Below are 18,092 nucleotides of genomic sequence, written 5' to 3' on the forward strand. Positions count from 1 at the left end.
ATGCTCCGGGACCCCAAACCCAAACCACGCTCCAGAATCCCAAACCCAAACCATGCTCCACGACCCCAAACCCAAACCATGCTCCACGACCCCAAACCCAAACCATGCTCCACGACCCCAAACCCAAACCATGCTCCTGAATCCCAAACCCAAACCATGCTCCTGAATCCCAAACCCAAACCATGCTCCGGGACCCCAAACCCAAACCATGCTCCAGGATCCCAAACCCAAACCATGCTCCGGGACCCCAAACCCAAACCATGCTCCGGGACCCCAAACCCAAACCTTGCTCTGCGACCCCAAACCCAAACCATTCTCCGGGACCCCAAACCCAAACCATGCTCCTGAATCCCAAATCCAAACCATGCTCCGGGACCCCAAACCCAAACCACGCTCCAGAATCCCAAACCCAAACCATGCTCCTGAATCCCAAATCCAAACCATGCTCCAGGATCCCAAACCCAAACCATGCTCCTGAATCCCAAACCCAAACCATGCTCCAGAATCCCAAACCCAAACCATGCTCCAGAATCCCAAACCCAAACCATGCTCCGGGACCCCAAACCCAAACCACGCTCCAGAATCCCAAACCCAAACCATGCTCCACGACCCCAAACCCAAACCATGCTCCACGACCCCAAACCCAAACCATGCTCCGGGACCCCAAACCCAAACCATGCTCCTGAATCCCAAACCCAAACCATGCTCCTGAATCCCAAACCCAAACCATGCTCCGGGACCCCAAACCCAAACCATGCTCCAGGATCCCAAACCCAAACCATGCTCCGGGACCCCAAACCCAAACCATGCTCCGGGACCCCAAACCCAAACCTTGCTCTGCGACCCCAAACCCAAACCATTCTCCGAGACCCCAAACCCAAACCATGCTCCAGAATCCCAAACCCAAACCATGCTCCAGAATCCCAAACCCCTCTGGGGGGAACCACCCACCAGCCCCAGGTATGATCGGTGCTCCGGGCCCCCCAAGCCCCGTGGGACAGCACTGTGCACCGGGATCCCTGAAGTGCTCCAGGGGAGAACTGTGCACACCTGGGACCACGTCCGTGCACCAATTGGTGCCCGTGTTTAGGGCTCACAGCCCCCAGGCTTGGTGCACTGGCACTTTCAGCTGGAGCACAGGGATGACCCCGCTAACACAGCCATGAGCTGGCCAAGCAGCTGGAATTACAGCCCCTGGGTATAATTAGCAGCAAACTTGATGAGCAAGAGCATCCCTGGCCCCAGTGACCCTGCCCTGGCCATGGGTGTGTGTGACATCTCAGGATCAGCCAGGCTGGGCCACCATGTGTCCCCCAGCACACTGAGCCCTGGAGAGGTTGCCACCCCTGCCCAGTCAGTCCAGCGCTGGGAAGGCTGGAAACTTCCACTCCAAATCCTTTTCCTCATCACAGCCATTCCTAAAGGTGAGCAGGGCAGGACGGGCTCCTCTGTCAGTGCCGCAGGGGGAAGCACAGCTGCACCAGCTGCTCTCCCTGCGTGACACCTGCCTAAACCATTCCCTGCAAAATCCCCTGGAATACAATTCCCAGTTTCCAGACAGCTCCAGCAGCCAGGCCTCCTGTGTGGATGGGGCTGGCAGGGGAACAAGGTGCCTGCAGGGCTGGAGGTGCCAGCCTGATGCTGTGATAGGCAGCTCTGCACCCCTCGATGGGTTCCTGCAGCTCCAGGCCATGCCAAGGCTGAGCCCAGAGCTCTGTCCTTCCCCTGGTGCTGGAGGGACATGGCCAAGCTCAGCTCCCTCTTGCTGTGGTGGCCACAGAGCCAGGACAGCCCTGATGGTGCCCAGGTCACCTGGTCATGGTTAAACAGGACAGTGAAATATATGGAACCTCCCAGAACAGGGATGCAGGTCAGAGACAAGGCTGCAGCTGGGCAGTGAGGACCAACACACATCACACAAGTGCCTTCTCCAGGAGAAGATAGATCCTGTTATTCAGGAATACTGCAGCTGAAGCCAAATTCCAGGAGCCTGGGCAAAGGATCCCAGCCCAAGCACTGCATCCCCATCCCTCTTGAAGGGCTGAGTCTCTCACCAAAGCCCCCAGCACCTCCCCATCACCTCTGCTGCTGGCACCCAGAGCCACTGGGGCTGAGGAGGTGGTAGGTCCCCAAGACCCCCTGGCCTGGAGCACTGGGGCACCACAGAGCTGAGGACTGGGGCCACACACGGCTCTGCCACTGGGAACACTGGTTCTTTCCCCTCCCTCAGGGCCCAGTTTGGTCCACCAGGACCAGTCAGCCGGGCAGGGCACTGGTGCTCATGCAGCAGAGAGAAGCATCACTGCTCAGGGTGCAAGTTCTTTATTTGTGGCCTGGAGGAAGGAACAAAACCTGGCAAGTCTACAATCAAGTAGGAAATACAATTAAGTGGGAGAACAAGCCTCATGGAAGTCAGGGTGAGCCTAAAAACTGCCAGCAGCAGCAGCAGCAGGGTGCACATGAGCAGCGTGTGTCCCCTGGGGCACTGGCACCAGGGACAGGGCTGGCTCTGGCAGTGCCATCCTTGCAGCCCCACTGTGGCTCCTGCAGCCCAGCAGGAGGGAAGGACTGGATTCCAGTTCTAGCCCTTCATTTACCCTCAGCTTGAGTGTCTGGAAGGAGACAGTGTGACACTGGTGGGACAGACAGGTGGGTGTGGACAGACCACTGGACACCTACAGTGCTGTAGTGCAGAGCTGGGCCTGGGGGGATCTGCCCTCACACCACCTCTGCTCCTGGGACAGGGGCATCCCAGCTGCATCCACAGCAGCCTGCCGGGACCACTGTCCCACCCAGAACCTCTTAGGGGACAAGGCCACTTCCCCCTGCCAGGGTTTCCCCTCCAAGAGCTGCCGAGGCAGAGCTGGGCCCACCACACTGGGTGACCCCAACCCCAGGCGGGCTGAGCTGCTCCCCCTCCCAAAAAGGAGCTGCTGCTGGGGGTCTTGGGCACTTCTCAGGCTAAGATAGAGGAGAGGGGAGGAAGAGGATGGATATCCATGAGTGGCACTGCTTGGGGCTTGGGAAAGGCCAGGAGAGTGGCTTGGAGAGAGCCACAAAGGGACAGTGACCATCCCAGCCATGCACACTGTCCCTGCACCCACAGCCACACCAGCTCAGAAGGCAGCAATGGCGCAGCATGGGGTGGGCTCGCTCCCCACCCAGCACCCCCAGAGCTCTGTCCCCCAGGGACTGGCAGTGTCCCCACCACCACCAGTGGCCCAGGAGAGACTGTGGCTGCGGGTGGTGGCTCTGGGAGATGTCCACCCATGGTGTCCCAGGTCACATCTGTCCATCGGTCAGTCCCACGCCGTCCATCAGTGGGGTTGGTTTGCTCCTGCAGCCCAGACATCTGCAAGAGAGGGTGGAGGTGGGGACAGAGCCCTGCTGGGGCCTGCCAGGTGGGACATAAGCAGGGAAGAGAGGAAGGAAGGAGACCCCTTCCCCTGCCAGGCTGAAGGAATTCAGGCAAGGAAGAGGCTCTCGGGATTCTTTGTGCTTAGTCCTGCTGCTGGGGCACAGAAAATGGGCATCATATTGCTTTGGGGGAATCCCAGGGGTGTCTGGACAGGCATCCAAAAGACACCGTGTCACAAGCCAGGCTCAAAGGGAAAATCCAGCAAGTTCTGCTGCTCTTCCCAAGGCATCCCTAGAACTGTCCATGAGGACACAGTACCCACTGCTACGCAGCCATGCCCCGAGCCCAGCACTGCCAAGGCCATCACTGACCCATGTCCCCAGTAGCCACACATGCAAAGCTTTTAATTCCCCTCAGGGATGGTGACCCCAGCACTGCCCTGGGTAGTTCTGCCAGTGCCTGACCACTCTTCCCATGAAGGAATTTCCCCAATATCCAACCTAAACCTCCCCTGGTGTGACTTGAGGCCGTTCCCTCTCCTCCTTGTCTCTGTTCCCTGGGAGCAGAGCCCGACCCCCCTGGCTGCCCCCTCCTGTCAGGGAGTTGTGCAGAGCCACAAGGTCCCCCCTGAGCCTCCTTTGCTCCAGGCTGAGCCCCTTTCCCAGCTCCCTCAGCCTCTCCTGGGGCTCCAGCCCCTTCCCCAGCTTCCTCAGCTGCTCCTCACAGGACCTGTGCCCTGTGCCCCAGGCAAAAGCCGGGTTTCCCTGAGAAGCCCTGCTCCAATCCCACGAGGGGGAAATGCAGTCACCTAGAGTTTAGCAGAGGAGGAGGAAATACCCAGCAAGGCAGAGAAGCTGTTGGGGGAGGTGAGCCAGCTGCCACCATCCACAACCAGGGTGGTGCCAGTGACGTAGGACGAGAGGGGGCTGGCCAGGTACAGGGTGCTGTGCGCGATCTCCGTCTTGTTCCCCGCGCGCTGCAGCGGGATCACCGAGAACAGGTTGGATTTTTCGGCAGATTTCCCACCTAAAAGGGACAGGCAAGAGTCAGTTTGGACTCCGGGAGGACTGTCCAGCAGCACAGCCAGCCAGGCACTGCAGCACTGCCCATGGGGCTGGCTGAGTGCTCCAGGGAACTGGGATGAGATCCTGGCACAGCCCTGGGATACAAACCTGAGAAGATTTCAAGGAGCAGAGCTCAAGCCCAGCAGGGATTTTGTGCTGACACAGCGAGCTCAAGACAGAACCTCAGAGAGCTTCAGAACCATGGAATCATGGAATGGTTGGGGTTGGGAGGGATTTCTCCTTCTCTCCGCCCTGCCATGGGCAGGGACACCTTCCACTAGCCCAGCCTGGCCTTGGACACTGCCAGGGATCCAGGGGTAGCCACAGCTTCTCTGGGCACCTTGTGCCAGGGCCTCTCCACCCTCCCAGGGAACAATTCCTTCCCAATATCCCATCTATCCCTGCCCTCTAGCAGTGGGAAGCCATTCCCTGTGTCCTGTCCCTCCATCCCTTGTCCCCAGTCCGTCTCCAGCTCTCCTGGAGCCCCTTTAGGCCCTGGAAGGGGCTCTGAGGTGTCCCTGGCTCCAGAGCAGAGGGTCTCCAGCCCTCGGAGCATCTCCGTGGCCTCTGGACCCACTCTAAGGGCTCCAGGTCTTTCCCATCCTCTGGGGCCGCACCAGCACTCTGCTGATGGACTACAAGAGCCAACCCCTCAGGCAGGGCTGAGTTTTGGGGGAGCATGCTCCATCATGGCATCAGAGACCCCAAACAGCTGCCAAACCAGTGCCCTGGGAAGTACCAGGGATGCGGGAAGGGCTGTGCCAGCCAAGCCACAGCACAGCCGTGCCCGGCAGCAACACCCCACAGGCTGTGTGGCACGGGGGGTCCCTCCTGTCCCCTCCCAGGGGATGCCAGTGGGGCACTGCCACGGCAGGGCCGGGAGCCCAGGGTGCCTCACCCAGGCGTCGGAAGCCCTCGGTGCCTGTGATGGGGCCGGGAGCCAGGCTGTTCACACGGATGTTGTTGGGTCCCCACTCCACAGCAAGGTGACGGGTCATGGCATCTGGGGAGGGATTGCAACAGCACTGAGAAACAGGGAGCAGAGCCATTCCAGCAACTTCTTTTGAGGGGGGGAAAAAAAGCCACAGAAGAGTCTGGCTGAGAGCAAAGGGCCCTGGGAGGGGAGAAGAGCCTCATCCCAAACCCCAGCATGCAGTAACCACAGCGATTCATGCTCGCCCCTCCCCAAGGCATCTTCCCATCCCAGTATTTGGGAAGAACTGGCTTCTTTCCTGGCCCCACACGGCTCCAAGCCCCAGCAGGGTGTGTTGAGGTACCTATGGCAGCCTTGGCAGCCCCAGCGTGCACCTGCAGGGCCTGCCCTCGGTAGCTCAGGGTCGCCGTGATGTTGACGATGACCCCGCCATGGTCCTGGGGAAGGAAAGGAGATGAGGATTTAGGCAGGGAGCAGCAGGGTTACAGAGGGCTGTGAGGCACAGGAGAGCTGGGCTAGGAGGGACAGTCGCCCATGGGCACTGCCAGGCCAACACTGGGGCAGCTCTACCCACCCAGTCTCAGAGGTGGGGCAGCCAGTGGGGCCCTGCCAGAGAGGTGGGACATGCAGGGTAGAAGGAAAGGCCAAGGGAAAGCAGCAGAGCTGGAAAAGGAGCAGGAGACCACAGCTTCTACAGGTGGCAAGAGCATGGAAAGGTGCTACAGCAGCCCAAAGCCCCAGGGCAAGGGACAGGAGGATCCCCAGTTCAGGGCTGGGATCCCTGGAAGGGAACAGAGTGGATCTGTGCAGGGAAGCCCTGAGTGCTGCACTCCCTTGTGCCTTCTGCACTGCCCTGAATGCCCCAGGAGCACAGTGTGGTTTGACACTACCCCCTGCCTACCAGAGGCTCTCCTCTCCTCCTGGTTCTGTGCCACTCACCCGGAAATACTTCTCAAAGAGGACTTTGGAGGTGTTGAAGGTGCCCATGGTGTCGATGTCTATCACAGTCTTGAAGGCGTTGAAGGACAGGGCACTGGCTGGGCACAGGAAGTTCCCCGCAGCACCTGAACCACAGGGACAGTCAGGACAGGGCTGGCAGAGATGTCAGGGCCCTTCTGTGACAGGGAGGGTGAGGGGTAATATCTGCACACTGGAGAGCACGTGGGGACAGCGCTGACAAAGGGATAAACTGGTAGCTCTGGGTGCCCAGCAGCACAGCCAGCACGAGGGCAGCAGGGATGATCCACACCCCGGCAAACAGGGATGGATGTACCACACACAGAGCTCTGCTTCCTCTGTGCTCCCAGGGATGCCTGTGCAGGAGAACACCCTTCCCAGCAGTGAGCCCAAATCCTCCCCCTGCTCACACCACCCTCACCATTAATGAGGATGTCAATCCTCTGGAACTCCTTCAGGGCCTCATCCACGGCTGCCGCGATGGTCTGGGGCTGCCGGACATCGATGGACAGAGGCAGGCACTGCTGCCCTGTGGCTGCCACCAGCTTTTTCGAGGCCTGTAAGGACAAAGAGAGACTTGAGATTCTTCCTGGGACTCTCTCCTTCAGCAGGAGTTGGAGCCAGGCTTGTATCAGGTGAGCACAAAGTCAGGCAGGAGTGATATCCCTGTCAGCACACAGCAAACAGTGTGGGCAGGGGAGGGATGTGCCTGAACACGGCCAGCTCCAGCCTGGCAGCACCCTGCTAGCCCTGGGGTAGCCAGGGAAAGCTCTTGCATGTTGTATCCCAGCCACACTAGGTGCTGGGCAGGCCCTGAGGCCACAGCTGGCTAAGCCCAGTTACCTGTGTGGGTTGCCATGGGCACAGCACATCCCAGGCAACATCTCTGCAGGGCAAGTACAAAGGCTGAACCCCAGCACGGCATTTTTGGCATGAGCCCAGGCATAATTACCCTTTAGATCCAAAAAGTCAGTGGGCAAAAGGGCAAAGACAGAGCAGGCAGGCTGTGAGATGGACCAGCTCTGCAGCTCAGGCTTTATCACAGGCCACCCCTGTGGCTCATTAAGAGTAAGATTTTCCCCAGCAAATAAAGCACAGGGGACACACAAACTCAGCAGCAACTCCACACAACAACCAGAGCTGCTCCAGCTTCTGTTTGGGACTCTGAGAGAGGTTTTGAGCCCCAACAACACACGGGTACACGAGCAGCTGGAACCCTGGACTGCAGATTCTGTGGCCTCAGAAGACTCTGGCCCCTGTGGACTAAAACCTGCTGAGCTTTGCAGCTTCTCCTGGCACGTGAGCATGGGGGAGTGTGAAATGACAGCCAACCACACCTGCACCCTCCCCTCTGCCCCAAAACACAGGACAGCTGAGGCAACCCACCTCAACCCACACAACCCCTGGCGTCTGGTCCTACTCCAAGCTGAGGTCTAAGCCCAACCTCAGGCTCTGCCCTGCTGACAAACCTCCCCCACAGCTCATTTCTGTCTCTCTCCCCCACAAAAATCCATCGTGATTGTGGAACAACCCCGCAAAGCAGGTTCCAGGTTAACTGAGCTGTGCTGGTGTAGATGCTAAGAGAGGTGGCAGAGAAATTTTCCTATTTTTACAGCCACCTGTCTTAGCATCTGCATGCTGAAGGTGCACCCCTCAAACCAGCACCGCCGGAGTGCCCAGAGCTGGGAGACTGGGACGCACTGGGAAGCCATTCCTCCTATTGCACTATTCCCACAGGACAGAGATTCCCACTGGAGGGAGCAGAAGGATTCCCAGGGCTCGCAGCTCTCCCGCTGGAGCCCGGACTCACCTCCGACACTCGCTGCAGGTTCCTGCTGGCAATGACGGTCCGGCAGCCGTGCCTGCAGGGAAGGGGCAGGTGAGAAGGGCCGGGCTCCTCAGCAGCACCTCGGGATCAGCAGGAGTTCGGGTGTTCCTTGCAGGAATCGCTGCTGCTCCAAGCCCGCAGGACGCGGAGCCAGAGCCCTGCCCGGGCTGGATGGAGCAGGGCCGGCCCTGCTCCCACACCGGCGGCCCCCGGAGCCTCCCTGAGGGCTCTGCCGCCCTCGGCTTCGCATCCCGGCGCTTCCAGGGCCTGGTGCCGCAGTGGGGAGAGGGATGGGAAGGTGGGAAAGAGAAGAGAAGGGAGTGAAGAGGAGGAAAGCGCGGGAGAAGAAGGGAAGAGGGAGGAAGAGAAGAAGGGAAGAGGGGAAAGAGGGAGGGAAGGAGGAGGCCGTCCCACCGCAGGGGCTCCCGCACCTCATGAAGATCTCGGCGATGCGGAAGCCGATGCCGGAGCCGCCGCCGGTGATGAAGGCTACCTGGCCCCTGCGGGGACAGAAGCACGGTAAGAGCCGGGTCCCGGGGAGGCGTCCCCGGCGGGCCCCCCGGAGCGCCGGGACTCACGCGAGCAGGTCGGGGCTGAGCAGGTGCCGGTACTGGGGCAGACACTCGTCCCCGTCCTCGTCCGGGGGCACCCGCGCGGCCATGGCGGCCTCGGCCATGGCGGGGGCGGGAACCGCGCACTGCGCATGCGCGGGCGCCGCCGCCGTCGCCTGGCAACGGGGGCGCTCCGGGACACGGCGACACCTAGCGGCCAGAAAGGGAACTGTAGCGTGGGGCGAGCGGAGCGCGGCCGGGGCGACCAATGCTCCCAGTGCTCCCAGGGCTATCCCAGTGCTATCCCAGTGCTATCCCAGTGCTATCCCAGTGCTCCCAGTGCTCCCAGTGCTCCCAGTGCTATCCCAGTGCTCCCAGTGCTATCCCAGTACTCCCAGGGCTATCCCAGTGCTCCCAGTGCTCCCAGTGCTATCCCAGTGCTCCCAGTGCTCCCAGTGCTATCCCAGTGCTATCCCAGTGCTATCCCAGTGCTATCCCAGTGCTCCCAGTGATATCCCAGTGCTCCCAGTGCTCCCAGTGCTATCCCAGTGCTATCCCAGTGCTCCCAGGGCTATCCCAGTGCTCCCAGTGCTATCCCAGTGCTATCCCAGTGCTATCCCAGTGCTCCCAGTGATATCCCAGTGCTCCCAGGGCTATCCCAGGGCTATCCCAGTGCTATCCCAGTGCTATCCCAGTGATATCCCAGTGCTATCCCAGTACTCCCAGTGCTATCCCAGTGCTCCCAGTGCTATCCCCGTGCTATCCCAGTGCTCCCAGTACTCCCAGTGCTATCCCAGTGCTCCCAGTGCTATCCCAGTGATATGCCAGTGCTCCCAGTGCTATCCCAGTGCTCTCCCAGTGCTCCCAGTGCTCTCCCAGTGCTCTCCCAGTGCTATCCCAGTGCTCCCAATTGCTCCCAGTGCTATCCCAGTGCTATCCCAATGATATCCCAGTGCTGTCCCAGTGCTCCCAGTGCTCCCAGTGCTATCCCAGTGCTCCCAGTGCTCCCAGTGCTATCCCAGTGCTATCCCAGTGCTATCCCAGTGATATCCCAATGATATCCCCGTGCTATCCCAGTGCTGTCCCAGTGCTCCCAGTGGTATCCCAGTGGTATCCCAGGGCTATCCCAGGGCTATCCCCGTGCTATCCCAGTGCTATCCTTGTGATATCCCAGTGATATCCAGGGTCAGTGCTCCCAGTGCTCCCGGTGCCCTCCCAGAGCCGTCCCACCGCTGTCCCAGTTCTCCCAGCGCTCTCAGTGCTATCCCAGTAATATCCACTGTCCCAGTGGTGTCCCAGTGCTCCCAGTGCTGTCCCAGTCCTCTTAGTGATGTCCCAGTACCTCAGTGCCGTCCCAGCGCTTTCCGTAGTGTCCCAGTGCCTCCCAGTGCCACCCAGTGGTGTCTCAGTGCTTCACGGTGGCATCCCAGTACCTCTCTGTGGTGTCCCAGTGCCACCCAGTGGTGTCCCAGTGTCCCACGGAGCCCCCAGTTTTACAGCTCAGCCGCCCACCCTGCTCTCTTCCAGTCACCTGCAGAGCCCCTGCAGCCCCCCAGGCACAGCCCAGTGCTTCACAGAGCCTCCCAGTCCTGTTCCAGTGCTCCCAGGGACGTCCCATGGCATCCCAGAATGAGCCCAGTGCCACCCATGGGCGTCCCAGTGCCTCACAAAGCTTCCCAGTACTTTCCACGGATGGACCAGTGACATCCCAGAGCTTCCCAACACCGCTCAGTGTCTTCTAGGGTTTCCCAGTATCACCCCAGTGGCCTCTAGAAACATTCCAGTGCCTTCCATGGCTCACCCAGTGCCTCCCAGAGCCTTCCTGTAACACCCCAGTGCCCTCTGGTGTTGCCTCAATACGTCCCAGAGCTTTCCAGTATCACCCCAGCGCTCTCTGGGGACATCCCAGTGCCTCCCAGAGGTTCCCAGTATCACCCCAGTGCCCTCTGGGGACATCCCAGTGCCTCCCACAGCTCCCCGGTACCACCCCAGTGCCTCCCAGAGCTTTCCAGTATCACCCCAGTGCCCTCTGGGGACATCCCAGTGCTTCCCAGAGCTTCCCAGTATCACCCCAGTGCCCTCTGGGGACATCCCAGTGCCTCCCAGAGCTTCCCAGTATCACCCCAGTGCCCTCTGGAGACATCCCAGTGCCTCCCACAGCTCCCCAGTACCACCCCAGTGCCTCCCAGAGCTTCCCAGTATCACCCCAGTGCCCTCTGGGGACATCCCAGTGCCTCCCACAGCTCCCCAGTACCACCCCAGTGCCTCCCAGAGCTCCCCGGTATCACCCCAGTGCCTCACAGAGCTTCCCAGTATCACCCCAGTGCCCTCTGGGGACATCCCAGTGCTTCCCAGAGCTTCCCAGTACCACCCAAGTGCCCTCTGGGGACATCCCAGTGCCTCACAGAGCTTCCCAGTATCACCCAAGTGCCCTCTGGGGACATCCCAGTGCTTCCCAGAGCTTCCCAGTATCACCCCAGTGCCCTCTGGGGACATCCCAGTGCCTCCCAGAGCTTCCCAGTATCACCCCAGTGCCCTCTGGGGACATCCCAGTGCCTCCCACAGCTCCCCAGTACCACCCCAGTGCCTCACAGAGCTTCCCAGTATCACCCCAGTGCCCTCTGGGGACATCCCAGTGCCTCCCAGAGCTCCCCGGTACCACCCCAGTGCTTCCCAGAGCTTCCCAGTATCACCCAAGTGCCCTCTGGGGACATCCCAGTGCCTCCCAGAGCTTCCCAGTATCACCCCAGTGCCCTCTGGGGACATCCCAGTGCCTCCCACAGCTCCCCAGTACCACCCCAGTGCCTCCCAGAGCTTCCCAGTACCACCCCAGTGCCCTCTGGGGACACCCCAGTGCTTCCCAGAGCTCTCCAGTATCACCCCAGTGCCCTCTGGGGACATCCCAGTGCCTCCCAGAGCTCTCCAGTATCACCCCAGTGCCCTCTGGGGACCACCCCAGTGACTCCCAGAGCTCTCCAGTATCACCTCAGTGCCCTCTGGGGACATCCCAGTGCCTCCCAGAGCTTCCCAGTATCACCCCAGTGCCCTCTGGGGACATCCCAGTGCTTCCCAAAGCTCTCCAGTATCACCTCAGTGCCCTCTGGGGACATCCCAGTGCCTCCCAGAGCCCCCCAGCACTTGCTGGTGCCACCCGAAGGAGGAGACAGGAGTCAGAGCTGGAGGCACCGGGGTTTATTAGGGGGCGAGGGCCCCCCCAGGCCGGGGGCTGGCCCTAGAGCCCGTAGATGTTGTCCCTGTCCCTGCTGTCCCAGGCCACCAGCTCGTCCCGCTGGAACCAGAAGCCGATCTCCCGCTGGGCCATCTCCACGGAGTCACTGGCATGGACCAGGTTCCTGTGAGGGGACAGGGATGGGGACAGTGCCACGGCCGAGGGGTCCCGCTCCCCGCGGCCCTACCTGGTGATGTGCACGCTGAGATCCCCCCGGATGGTCCCCACGGCGCCGCTGTCCCCAACCATGGCCCGCGCACACCGCACCGCGTTGTAGCCCTCCCACACCTGCGGGACAGGGACAGCTGAGCCCCCGCCACCCCCGCCACCCCCGCCACCCCCGCGCTGTCCCCTCACCATGGCCACCACCGGCCCCGAGGTCATGTAGGCGACGAGCGCGGGGTAGAAGGGCTTCAGCCGCAGCTGCTCGTAGTGCTGCTCCACGAGCCTCCGGTCCGCCTGAGGCAGCGGCGGTGACAGTGACACCCGGCCGCTGCCCCCCGGCCACCCCCACTCCCCTCCCCGCCTGGAGCAGCGTTCCCCGCCGGGCCCGGCTACCTGGAGCAGCTTCATGGCCACCAGCTTGAAGCCGCGGCGCTCGAAGCGCTGGATGATGTCCCCCAGCAGCCGCCGCTGCACCGCGTCCGGCTTGGCCACCACCAGCGTCTTCTCCTGCAGCGCCGGGGGGGCTGCGAGGGGACCGCGGGTCACTGTCACCACCGCGGGACTCGGGACCCCACCAGACACGGCCCCGGTGGCAGCAGGAGCCCAAGCTGTCCCCGCGGCACCACGGCTTGTACTCGGCCCCCGGGGCTGCCGATGGGAGCCTGTCCCCATCCCATCCCGTCCCTGTCCCCATCCCATCCCGTCCCTGTCCCCATCCCATCCCGGGGCCGTGTCCCCTGGACAAGCTGTGCCTCCCAGGCTGACGGGATGCCAGGGTTCGTGCCACAGAGCCCTGGTGGGTGTTGGGGACATGTCCATGGCCGGGAAAGAGCCTTTAAGCCAGGGATGTCTCTGCCGTGTCCCGGTGCTGGGGACTCCGTCTTCTTCCCGGCCCCGGGTCCTTCCCCCTGCCCGGAGGGTCCCTGGTCACCGCCCTCCGCTGGTGGAGAGGAAAATCGAGCGCCGTGGGACAGCAGCGGCTCGCCCCGCCGCTGGCTCTGCCACAGCTGCGCCGCAGGAGGGGACAGAAGTCCCCCCAGGGACAGCGCATCCCGTCCGCTGGAGGGACAGAGGGGACAGGAAGGAGGGGAAGGGAGAGAGGACACTTCACTCCAATCCCAGGCTTCGGGGACGCGTCCCGGGCTGCGAGGCCGGGTGGCCCCAATGCTGGCGGGGACAGAGCCGGAGGAACCGACCCCATGAGCTCACCCGCTGCCCTGGGCACTGCGGAACGTGGCTCGGCTGTGCCCGGCTCCTGCCCTGTCCTCCCAGGACAGCACAGGAGTCCCCCCATCCCAGTCCTGGGGACACCAAACCGCTTGGGACCTTCAGGGAGCGCCAGCTCCGGCCTCTGCCCCATCCCGACTCACGGGGCTGGGCACTGCAGAGCCTGGCACCGACTCGCGAGGGAGCCGCCACCCGCCCGGGATGGAGGGACGGGCGCTGGGGGACCGCGGGCACGGGGAGGGGATGGGGCACCATGGGGACAGGATGGGAGCAGGAGCCCTGAGGGGCAGCACAGGCAGGGGACTGGGGACAGGATGGGGATGGGGACAGGGTCCCCAGGGGTAGGGCAGGGATGAGGGAAGGGTCCCCAGGACAGGACAGGGGCGGGGCCGGGTCTCACCGGAGCCGTAGCAGCGGGACCCGGGGGGGCTCAGGCCCGGCCGCCCCCGCGGGAGGCTCCGGACCAGGCAGCGCCCCAGGGAGCCCATGGCGGCCCCGGCGGGTCGGACCCGGGCTCGGGCGGTCTGCGGAGGCTTCAAAGGCCCGGCCGAGCTCGGGGACGGGTCAGGCTTCCGTCCCTCCCCTTAAAGCAGCCGCCGGGGCCGGGATATCCCGGGACGGAGCATCCTCCCCATCCAGAGCATCCCAGCACGGAGCATCCTGATACGGAACAGCCCGGTCTGGAATGCCAAGCCCTGCCAGGGTGGGAGCACAGCCCACAGCACCCATCCCGAGGGGAGCCAGACCCTGCCAGGAACCAAACCTGCCTCGTGCTTTGCCCTCGATTCACCAGATAAGGAGAGGCCGAGGTAGCCTATGCCAGGCTGAGCTGGGGCACAGGGGAGTCCCCAGCCCCGGGAGCAGCCAGGGCAGTGTCCCCACTGTGGGGCACAGACCTGCCCTGGACACAGCAGGTGCTGGGGAAGGGGTGCAAGACCCTGGGGGCAGAGGAACTGCCCAGGTAGGAGCCCCCTCTGGTCACTTCTCCCAGTGCCATTCCAGCCCCCAGGCTGGGAAATCACTCGTTACTGAGCTTCCTCATGAAGAGCAGCTTGGAAAAGCCTGCTTGCTTTGAGCCCGTTTCCTGAATCTGTGCTGATTTGAAGGACTGAGGAGCATCCTGAAGGCACACATGGATACAAACAGGATGAGGGCTGGGTTTGACCCCACTCTCCTTGTTTCCTCCCTGCCTGCCCAAGGCACAGGGAGCGGGGGGACGGCTGTGGGCCCAGCTGTGCTCAGCACCATGGCAAAAACCACCTCAGTGGCTTCCCATGGGCAAATGGATTCAACAGGTTGTGGAAAAGAGACTTTCTGCCCCCAAACAGGGGCTGGGGAAAGGCCCCTCTCCAGGGTTTGCCAGGCCAGCAGGGATGGGACAGATGGGTGGCAAAGTGCAAAGAGGTTTTAGGACAAGGGGTGGCAGACTGGAACCTGGGCTTTGGCCACCTGGCAGCTGCTTGGCATTGGCCAAGGTAAAAACTTCTACTTTCACCCTCTGTCAAGCCAAGAAGGAAAAGCAGCATGAGCCTGCAGAGCTGTGCTGGGATGAAATCCCTTCAGCCCGGCTCCAAAGGGAGCCACAGCCAGAGAACCGGTGAGGAGGTGGCTGCCAGCTTCCAGTGCCCCCCACTGCAGCTCAGGGCACGGCAGAGCTGCTGCGAGTGCCCAGGAGCAGGGCCAGGCTCCAGGGCCAGGCCTGGACTCTGCACCAGCTGTTCCCACACCCAAGTCCCAGCAGGAACAACGAGGACTCCAAGCTTTATGTGGAGACAGTGGCACAGAGTTATTCCAGGTATGGCTAGCGGGGAGCTGGGCACAGCTCATCACCCACTTTCCTCCCCTCTTCCCTCACCCCTCTGGAGGCAGCTCAGCCCTCACCTGCAGGGGCTGGAGCAGGTGAGGCACATCCTGGGCATTTGGACTCTGCTTCAGGGAATGAGCCCAAACATCCATCTGGTGCCAGCTCAGAGCCCGGATGCAGGGCCCTTGCACAGATAATCCAAACAGCCTCTGTCTCATCCCAGTGACAAACGTGCACAGGGAAGGGGTTTGTCCACAAAACTGAACTGGAGGCACCATGGACTCAGTGCTGCCACGCTCCAGCTCCCCCTGACACCTCCCAGCTGTGCAGGTGCAGCCACAGCACATCCACATCTCCAGACGCCCCTAGGAGAACATCTCCAGCTGTGCTCCCCTGCCAGGGACTGGTGCTGTTCCCACCACTGCAGCTGCCCACTGAACCACAGGGAACTGAGACTGATTCCATGGGATCATGGAATGGTTTGGGTTGGAAAGGACCTTAAAGCTCATCCCATTTCACCCCCTGCCATGGGCAGGGACACCTTCCACTGTCCCAGGCTGCTCCAAGCCCCAATGTCCAACCTGGCCTTGGACACTGCCAGGGATCCAGGGGCAGCCACAGCTGCTCTGGGCACCCTGTGCCAGGGCCTGCCCATCCTCCCAGGGAACAATTCCTTCCCAGTATCCCATCCATCCCTGCCCTCATTCAGCCTAAGGCCATTCCCCTCCATGTCCCTCCACGCCCTTGTGAGAAGTTCCTCTCAAATTGAATCTATTAAATATAAAAATGAAGACTGATTTAATGCTGCTTCCTGACCAGAGACCTTGGGGGAAAGAAACCCTTCCCAGCTGCACGATCAGAGATTCACAAGCCCCACACAGTCTGGTCCTGCCTGACCGCTGTCTGGGATTTTACCACACAGATGCCACTACTGGGTCACTGGCCAGTGGGTGAACATCAGCTCCAGGCCCACTGGGAATGTGGGATTTCTTCCTGCAGGCACTTCATGATTGATTCAGACCAGAGTCCTGGAGGGAATGAAGGGATCACCACAACATGTGACACAAAACACAGCAGGAAAACAACGAGGAGAAAGTAGAGGAAGAAGCCATGAAGCCACCACCGATCTGCACCTTCCAGGAGCTGCTGAAATAGTTGGGATTCTTGCTGGCTGCTCCTCATTCCTGATCCTGGGAAAAGCTGTGGATCACTGCTTGTTCATTTACAGAACGACTTAGAGGGAAAGTAACCCAGCCCCAAGGTATTTAAAACAACAAAGTAAGCACTTTATTCCCATTAAGCATGTTGTTTTAGTATCACAATGGAATGATGAGAAAACGTTTAAAAAAAACCCCAAAAAAAGTCTCTAAATCCCCGCCAACATCGGGGAGGTTTTCAAGGCAATTTAAAAACAAAGGGAGTGACAGAAGTGCCAAACCAGTCCCAACGTCGGGAGACTCCTCCCCCGAGAGCTGGGCAGGGCAGGAAGGTGGAATGACACGAAGGTACGAATGTCTGAAGTGGTCTTTGGCGCTTCTGCCTCGCGTCTGATACGGACATGATCTCTCCAGACACCTCCAGATGCAACAAAGTGCTACAGGAGCAGAGGGAAAGCCCCGGGAGAGGGATTTCCCAACAGTCGGGATGCCCCGGGGGTGGGCATTAAGACACATCCTGCCGGCTCCAGCTGCGGCCTCGGGCTGGGGAGGGAGAACTCAAAGGAAGCGGTGGTGGAGCGTGGTGAATCCAGGCCGTGGGCACGGGCAGGACCCCGGCGTGCAGCGCTGGCACGGCCCGGGAGGAGGGCGGCGGTGGCGAACACGGATCCGTTCCCTGGGGAATGGCAGAGTCCAGTGCAGTCACTATAACTTCACAGTGCCGGGGGGCAGGCTGTCATTGCACAGTCTGTAATAGCGCAGGTCGTTCACCAGCCTGTGCACGTTCTGCGTGAACGAGGGCAGGTCCTGCAAGGGAGAGAACCGCTGTGAACCAGGGCAGGTCCTGCAAGGCACGAAACAACTGCTGGGAACGGGCTGACAGCAGGGAACAGAGAGGGACCGAGAGGGGCAAACACACAGTGGGTGCTCCCACAGGAACTGATCCATCCTCACCCAGTCTGAGCCCAGGGAACTCCAGCTGCTGGAGCAGAGATGGTTTCAGAGCTGCCTGCAGGGATCCAGGCTCTGACCCCACCTCCGGCTCCTCATCGTGCAGCGAGGCCCGAGAGGAATGGTCATGGAATCCCAGCCTGGGCTGGGCTGGGAAGGACCTCAAAGCCCATTCAGTGCCACCCCTGCCATGGCAGGGACACCTTCCACTGTCCCAGGCTGCTCCAAGCCCCAATGTCCAGCCTGGCCTTGGACACTGCCAGGGATCCAGGGGCAGCCACAGATGCTCTGGGCACCCTGTGCCAGGGCCTGCCCACCCTCCCAGGGAACAATTCCTTCCCAATATCCCATCCATCCCTGCCCTCTGGCACTGGGAAGCCATTCCCTGTGTCCTGTCCCTCCATGCCTTGTTCCCAGTCCCTCTGCAGCTCTCCTGGAGCCCCTTTAGGCCCTGCAAGGGGCTCTGAGCTCTCCCTGGATCCTTCTCTTCTCCACACTGGACACTCCCAGCTCTCCCAGCCTGGCTCCATGGCCCAATGCAGCAGGAATTCCTTGCTGCCCTCCTGCCAAGGCTCCTGGGTGTCACACACTCCCTGACAAGGGCTGATATTCCTGAAGAGTAGTTGCCTTCTAGGGCCAAACAATTCTCCCAGGGTTCCACTCCCACCCTCACCCTTGGTCTCAAATCCCCATCCCCTCCCTCAGGACAGGGACCACTCAATGCCAAATTACCCTCAGCAAATGGAAGCCACAACCTGCTGCTCTGCCATGATATTCCACACATTTCCTTCCCACACACACAGGGTTTGCAGGAGTTGTGAGCCTTTGCAGGGACTCTGCTGTCATCCTTAACCCTCAAACCTGGCC

General features: G+C 61.3%; 3 protein-coding genes across 6 annotated transcripts in view; all 3 read right to left on the minus strand.

Moving 5' to 3' along the window:
- Positions 1 to 2,306: 2,306 nt before the first annotated feature.
- On the minus strand, positions 2,307 to 8,831 carry DECR2 (2,4-dienoyl-CoA reductase 2). Of its 2 annotated transcripts, none has more exons than XM_069029946.1 (9): positions 8,720 to 8,831; positions 8,573 to 8,641; positions 8,124 to 8,175; positions 6,735 to 6,870; positions 6,296 to 6,420; positions 5,700 to 5,793; positions 5,321 to 5,425; positions 4,196 to 4,384; positions 2,307 to 3,352 (listed from the first exon to the last, which is right to left on the minus strand). In XM_069029946.1, exons 1-9 carry the CDS (start codon positions 8,815 to 8,817, stop codon positions 3,318 to 3,320), a joined length of 903 nt encoding a protein of 300 aa, XP_068886047.1. In that variant the 5' UTR covers positions 8,818 to 8,831; the 3' UTR covers positions 2,307 to 3,317. The 2 variants fall into 2 exon arrangements, with proteins under 2 accessions (XP_068886047.1, XP_068886048.1); XM_069029947.1 differs by having other exon boundaries at positions 4,167 to 4,384.
- A 3,057-nt stretch (positions 8,832 to 11,888) lies between these two features.
- LOC138118715 (nucleoside diphosphate kinase, mitochondrial-like) lies at positions 11,889 to 13,845 on the minus strand. Of its 2 annotated transcripts, none has more exons than XM_069029881.1 (5): positions 13,714 to 13,845; positions 12,480 to 12,610; positions 12,279 to 12,380; positions 12,109 to 12,209; positions 11,889 to 12,027 (listed from the first exon to the last, which is right to left on the minus strand). In XM_069029881.1, the coding sequence occupies exons 1-5, from the start codon at positions 13,799 to 13,801 to the stop codon at positions 11,925 to 11,927; spliced, it is 525 nt and encodes a 174-aa protein (XP_068885982.1). In that variant the 5' UTR covers positions 13,802 to 13,845; the 3' UTR covers positions 11,889 to 11,924. The 2 variants fall into 2 exon arrangements, with proteins under 2 accessions (XP_068885982.1, XP_068885981.1); XM_069029880.1 differs by having other exon boundaries at positions 11,889 to 12,045.
- Positions 13,846 to 16,381: 2,536 nt separating this feature from the next.
- Positions 16,382 to 18,092, minus strand: part of XPO6 (exportin 6) — a 57,663-nt gene continuing 55,952 nt past the window's right edge. For both annotated transcript variants that reach the window (XM_069029862.1, XM_069029861.1), the window contains exon 24: positions 16,382 to 17,081. In XM_069029862.1, coding sequence (XP_068885963.1) covers positions 16,980 to 17,081 — 102 coding nt within the window. In that variant the 3' untranslated portion in view covers positions 16,382 to 16,979. The remainder of the gene's footprint in view (positions 17,082 to 18,092) is intronic.

This window comes from Aphelocoma coerulescens, chromosome 14 (genome assembly GCF_041296385.1).
Source record: "Aphelocoma coerulescens isolate FSJ_1873_10779 chromosome 14, UR_Acoe_1.0, whole genome shotgun sequence".
NCBI lineage: Eukaryota > Metazoa > Chordata > Aves > Passeriformes > Corvidae > Aphelocoma > Aphelocoma coerulescens.

Excerpts from the sequence above, each read along its gene's own strand:
- LOC138118715 (XM_069029880.1), bottom strand. The coding sequence starts at position 13,801 with ATGGGCTCCCTGGGGCGCTGCCTGGTCCGGAGCCTCCCGCGGGGGCGG. Across the intron at positions 12,381-12,479 it reads TGGCCATGAAGCTGCTCCAG|GCGGACCGGAGGCTCGTGGA; the intron begins GTAGCCGGGCCC and ends CCGCTGCCTCAG. Across the intron at positions 12,046-12,108 it reads CTCAGCGTGCACATCACCAG|GAACCTGGTCCATGCCAGTG; the intron begins GTAGGGCCGCGG and ends GTCCCCTCACAG.
- DECR2 (XM_069029946.1), bottom strand. The coding sequence starts at position 8,817 with ATGGCCGAGGCCGCCATGGCCGCGCGGGTGCCCCCGGACGAGGACGGG. Across the intron at positions 6,421-6,734 it reads GATTGACATCCTCATTAATG|GTGCTGCGGGGAACTTCCTG; the intron begins GTGAGGGTGGTG and ends CCTGTGGTTCAG. Across the intron at positions 5,426-5,699 it reads GGCTGCCAAGGCTGCCATAG|ATGCCATGACCCGTCACCTT; the intron begins GTACCTCAACAC and ends ATCCCTCCCCAG.